General features: G+C 56.1%; 1 protein-coding gene across 1 annotated transcript in view; it reads right to left on the reverse strand.

Moving 5' to 3' along the window:
- Positions 1–4,272, reverse strand: part of LOC102990624 (cullin-associated NEDD8-dissociated protein 2) — a gene marked incomplete at its 3' end in the record, with an annotated part of 24,428 nt that extends 20,156 nt beyond the window's left edge. Inside the window, exon 1 of the mRNA XM_028485874.2 lies at positions 4,139–4,272. Coding sequence (XP_028341675.1) covers positions 4,139–4,206 — 68 coding nt within the window. The remainder of the gene's footprint in view (positions 1–4,138) is intronic.
- Between the last annotated feature and the right edge of the window lie 1,111 nt (positions 4,273–5,383).

The following is a 5,383-nucleotide window of genomic DNA, read 5'->3' on the forward strand; positions in this document are numbered from 1 at the left end:
CAACAGGGGGAGGCCCGCATACAACAAAAAAAAAAAAAAAAAAAAAAAAAAAAACTGGCAGCCCTCGGCTGCGTCCACCTGGCAAAGGTTTTTCGAAAATTTGAATTATTTGCTGACATTTAAAAATTAGAAGAGTTGACATAAAAGTACTGATTCCCAGATTCTCTTGAAAACAGAATATCTGAATACAGCTGGGCCAACAGTCTCTGGTGACTACAACTGGCTCGAGGCAGTGGGGGCTGCCCTCTGTAGGTAGATGCACACTCCCCAGGTCAGCAGGCTCTCCCCAGGCCCACTGCACCCGTTTACTGGCTCCTGCAGGCACTTGACAGCAGAGAGGAGAGACGCTGTGAAGTCCGGATCAGAGAGCGGCAGCCCCAAAGAAAGCGCCCAGCTTTTGCTCCCCAACCAGGCCTCTTCACACCAGCCTGTGGGCCTGGCCACCTCAGGACAAGCAGCCAAGGTAAGATGAAGGATGAGGTTTGGATCTGAGCCAGGACAAGGCCAGGGGTAGCCACGCGCACTCCTAAGTCTGTCCAGCTGAAGGGATGTTCAGAGAAGGCAGGCAGGGCCCTGAAGCTGAGTTTCTGCTGCAGTCCATGGAGACCCAGCTCAGCCTGGCAACCCAAGGGATGTACTCCTTTGCCCAAGATGGGCCTCCTGTCTCTCTCTTTCTTCTCCACCTACTGAACTCCCATTCACCTGTCAAGGGCCCAGCTCAAATGTCCTAGTCTCAGGGAAGACTCCTCTCATCACCCTGCCCTCTCCTCCACCCACAATCTCTAAGCACACTTGGCCCCCCTGGATAGGACCTTCTCAGATACTCTGCACCCCTCCATTATAGCATCTCTCACACTGTGCTGCAAGCTTGGTCACCAGTGTCTCCCCTGTTAAACTGTGAACTCACAGAGGCCTGTCAGTTCATCTCTCGGACTCCAGGGCCAGCAAACAACAGGTCCAAAGAGGCCCTGAGGGGGCAGGGTAAGGGCAGAAGGGGAAGAAGGGTTAGGACCAGCCCCTAACAGGGCTCAGAGCCAACCAGCTGTGTGGAAATCCAAACTCAGAAACTAATCCTTCTGAAATACTCCCCAGCACTTCTGACACCCCAGAGTTCCTGCAAACACTCAGCTCTCACATATATGTGTACATGTGTGTGGTGGTCGTAAAGGGGGAGTATACAGGAAAGGGTATCATTTGGTAGATAAGAGCATTGGCACCGAATTTTGGCTTTAAGTAAATATACTGGCCATATACTTATCACCTGGGTGACCTTGAACAACTGACTCCTCTCTCAGCCTCAATTTTTCCTTTTATAAAATGGGAATTTTCTTTGCCCCACTTGGTTACACCTTTGGGAGGTTTTGTGTGTGTGTGTGTGCGGTACGCGGGCCTCTCACTGTTGTGGCCTCTCCTGTTGCGGAGCACAGGTTCCGGACGCGCAGGCTCAGCGGCCATGGCTCACGGGCCCAGCCACTCCGTGGCACGTGGGATCTTCCCGCACTGGGGCACGAACCTGTGTCCCCTGCATCGGCAGGCGGACTCTCAGCCACTGCGCCACCAGGGAAGCCCCTCTGGGAGGTTTTAATAGGACAAGCAGCTTTTGGCATGAGGCAGATGAGGCAACTAGTCTCAGAGAGGTTGCATGAACCGCCCAGTATCACACAGCAAGTTGGGAAAAGAATCAGCACACCGGTCAGGTCTCCTGGCTCCTCAACCAATACTACTATGTTTTCAAGAAATGAGGTAGGAATTCCTGCAAGACCCCTCAATTTACCCATTTCACTGTTGAAGTCTGAGTGGGAGTAGAGCAGCCGCCTGCCCACAGAGTGGGGGCCCAGAACAACAGGGATCGAAGGCTTCCTCCACCTGCCCGGGACCCCCACTTGCAGTCACCGTCCACCTCCAGGAGCTAGAGGACACAGTCTCAGTTTCATTCCAGAGAAACCCTAGAGGCGACTCAACTGAAATGCTCGGCCACATGGGTGCCTGGACAGCTGGTCAGCGGGATCCAGTCCCCCTGGTATTTGGACTTTAAAAATAGACATCATCCTCATATGCTTGGGGTGGTTTTAAGTGTTCTCAGGGCCGCTGGCAGAGCAGACTGGAAGGGCTTCTCAGGCTCCAGTTGGCAGGGCCAATTCCCTCTCCTGAAGCCTGGACCTGAGGGCCTAGACAGTGGTGCAAATCCCCTCGGCGACTGGCCGGATGTGTGACCTTGGGCAAGTCACTTCACCTCTCCAAGCCTCTGGAGAACAGGAAGAACAATCACTACCACCCAGGCAGACAGGAAGACTGAATGAGATTACACTGGACAGCAGGGAGCCTGGGACACAGAAAACACTCACTGAGCACCAAATGTGTACCCAGAACATGCTCTGGACACAAAAGGAGAGTGCACAGTCCAGAGGTCCAGGAGCTCAGGGTCTCCCAGGCTTAAAAAGTTATGCAGCATGGGGCTCCCCTGGTGGCGCAGCGGTTGCGCGTCCGCCTGCCGATGCAGGGGAACCGGGTTCGCGCCCCGGTCTCACTCACTGAGCACCAAATGTGTACCCAGAACATGCTCTGGACACAAAAGGAGAGTGCACAGTCCAGAGGTCCAGGAGCTCAGGGTCTCCCAAAAAAAAAAAGTTGTGCAGCAGAAATATGGGCCGGGGGAGGTGCCTAACCCCCCCTGGGTATCAGGAGGCACCCCAAAGAGGTGACAACTGAGTGGAAGCTAGCCTGGTGAAGGGGGGAAATGACGGGGCAGACAAAGAACTTCCAGGTAAAGGCCCAGAGAGGGGAGGGGACTGGCAGGTTTCTGATGTGCCCAAAATTACAACAGTGTCAATCTATTAAGCACTTGCCTGGTGCCAGGCACTAATCTAAGCATCCCGCATGTATTAACTCATTTCATCTTCACACCAACCCTTGAGGTGGTTCTGTTATTATCCTCATTTCACAGAAACAGAAGCTGAGGCTCAGAGGGGTTAAGCAGCTTATCCACAGTCATACAACCAGTAAGTGGCCGGAGGCAGGATCTGAACCCAGGATTGTGGCTCAGAGGCTCTACTAAAGCAGGGGCTCTTGAGCGGTGTTGAGGAATGAATTGCCGAAGGCAGGGGTCAGACCAGCAGGGCAGGGCCTGGGTATCCTCACTTGTTAGGGGGCCTTGCTGAGATCTCATCCTCTGTTATTAGACTGACCTGGCTGTGCACCTCGATTCTCCACATCCTAGCTTTGTGACTGCACCTGGGCCTTCTCACCTCTGAGCCTCACTCTCCCTATCTGTAAAATGGGGGGGTAAAGTGACAGAATGTTCAACGGGCTATATCCTCTCTGAGGACTCCTTTCAGCTCAGAGGGTCCAGAACTGGCTGTGTGATTATGGACCAATCCTTTTCCCTCTCTGGGCCTCAGTTTCCCCTGAGGAGGAGGGGACTGGGCCAGAAAGGGAGTGGCCCACAAAACCTATAAGCCCCCACCAGAACCATCACCTACCTCTGTCTGCTAAGCCACTCAGCTCAGCCCCCTCCCTCAGGTGGTGTCAGAGCAAACCCGGGAGGCGGGGAAAGGGTGCCCCTATGAAGTGCAGGGAGGAGGCCTGGGGTGATGTTGAGAAGAGAGTAGAGCTGAGGGTACGAGTGAAAAAGTCAGCCCTGGGGTTTGTAGTCCTGGGAGGGGAGCGGGTTTCAATGCGGAGAAGAAGAGGCAGACGCTGGGATCCCCAAGGAGAGGCCGAGGGCTTCAGTGGGGGTTGAAGAGGAGGGCCAAGGCCCATCAGATGCGGGGAGAGATGCGGGCTGGGCATAAGTGGAAAGAGGAGAGGCAGAGGAAGCGTGCAGAGGGACAAGTTGCGGCTCAGACGCGGGACGTCAGGCAGGGGCTGAAGTTTGCACGGTGGGAGACGCAGCTGGGCTGGAGTCCCGGAGAGGACAGGGCAAGCAATCCGCGGAGAACGCAGCCTGAGCTTCCGCCGGGCGCAGAGGCGGGGAGGGGGCGTCTCGTGGGGAGGAGTGGAGCCCGCTGCGAGGAGCAGAGATAGGGGAAGCAGGGTCCCGGGGGAGGGCCGGCGCTCCGGGAGGGGACAGCCGAGGGTTCAGGGAGGGGCGGAGAGGCGGGGGAGGGGCGAAGAGGCGGGGGCCGGGCAGCGGACGCACCTGAAGTCCTTGTCGCTGGACGTCATCTTCTCCAGGAGGCTGGAGATGTGGAAGGCGGCGGTGCTCATAGTGGCTGCGCCGCAGGGCCGCCGACGGGAGGGAATATGGCGGCGCGGCCCCCTCCCCCGCCGCACGCGGGCTGCGCTCAGCTAACAGAAATAGCCGCCCCCGCCCCGCCCCGCCCCGCGGCGCAGCGCTCGCCTTTGCCGTGGCCGCCGCTGCGGGTGGCGGGAGGGGCGGGAGGGGCCCCGCCAGGGGCTCTGTGGTCTCGGCCCGGCGCCAGCCCTGGAGACGGCCCATCACCGGCTTGCACACTCCCACAGACGGGAAGCTCACCACGTATCAGCGGACAGCCTCTCCCTATGATTCCTGTGGGCCGCAACCCTGCTCGCGAGACACAGGCATGGTAACAGAAAGTCTCAGGTTCGAACCCCACCTCCGTCAGTTTTGCTACTGTGAGGCCTTAGCCAAGTTACTTGACCTCTCTAAGCCTCAGCTTTCTCATCTGTAGGCATTCAAGGAACAGGAGCTGCTATTGTAGGTTAAGCCAACCAAAGCACTTCCGCCCCCACCCTGCTCCCCATGCGGCCCACCCCAAAGCCAGACAGGATATGGAGTGTACCCTATCGCCCCAGGCCTCCTGCCTGCCACCTCCAACCCTCAGGACATCACGGCCAGTTTCCTCATTTTATAGCTACACACCTGAGGCCCAGAGAGGCAAAGGGACTTGCTGCAGGTCACACGGCCAGTGAATCTGGGATGGAATCAGGACTGACCCCAGACTGGGCAACAGTTCTTACCCAGAATGAAGCTGTGCACAGTTTCTCCCCAGGTAGGTACAAGCTCAGGGTGGGAGAATCTGTAGGAGGATGAGCAGAGTGGCAGAACTTCTCCAAACAGCCAGGAGGCTGCTGGCTCTTGGGAAAGTGAGTCGCATGTGCAAGAGAACCCTGGGTTCAAATCCCTGCCAAGCTGCTTCCTGGCTGTGTGGCCTTGGGATAATGACACAACCTCTCTGAGCTATGTTCTTCTCACCCATAAGATAGGGATAAAATTAATCTTTATTTTATAACATACTTATTGGGTACCAGTTATTATGGGTTCCTGGGCTCTAGAGTAGCACTGTCCAACAGAACTTTCTGCAGTGTTGGAGATTTTATACATCTGCACTGTCCATTTTGGTGGCCATCAGTCACATGTGGCTGTTGAGCACTTGAAATGTGGCTTAAATGAAATGTGACTTAG

The sequence above is a fragment of the Physeter macrocephalus genome, unplaced genomic scaffold (assembly GCF_002837175.3).
Source record: "Physeter macrocephalus isolate SW-GA unplaced genomic scaffold, ASM283717v5 random_580, whole genome shotgun sequence".
Classification (NCBI taxonomy): Eukaryota; Metazoa; Chordata; class Mammalia; order Artiodactyla; family Physeteridae; genus Physeter; species Physeter macrocephalus.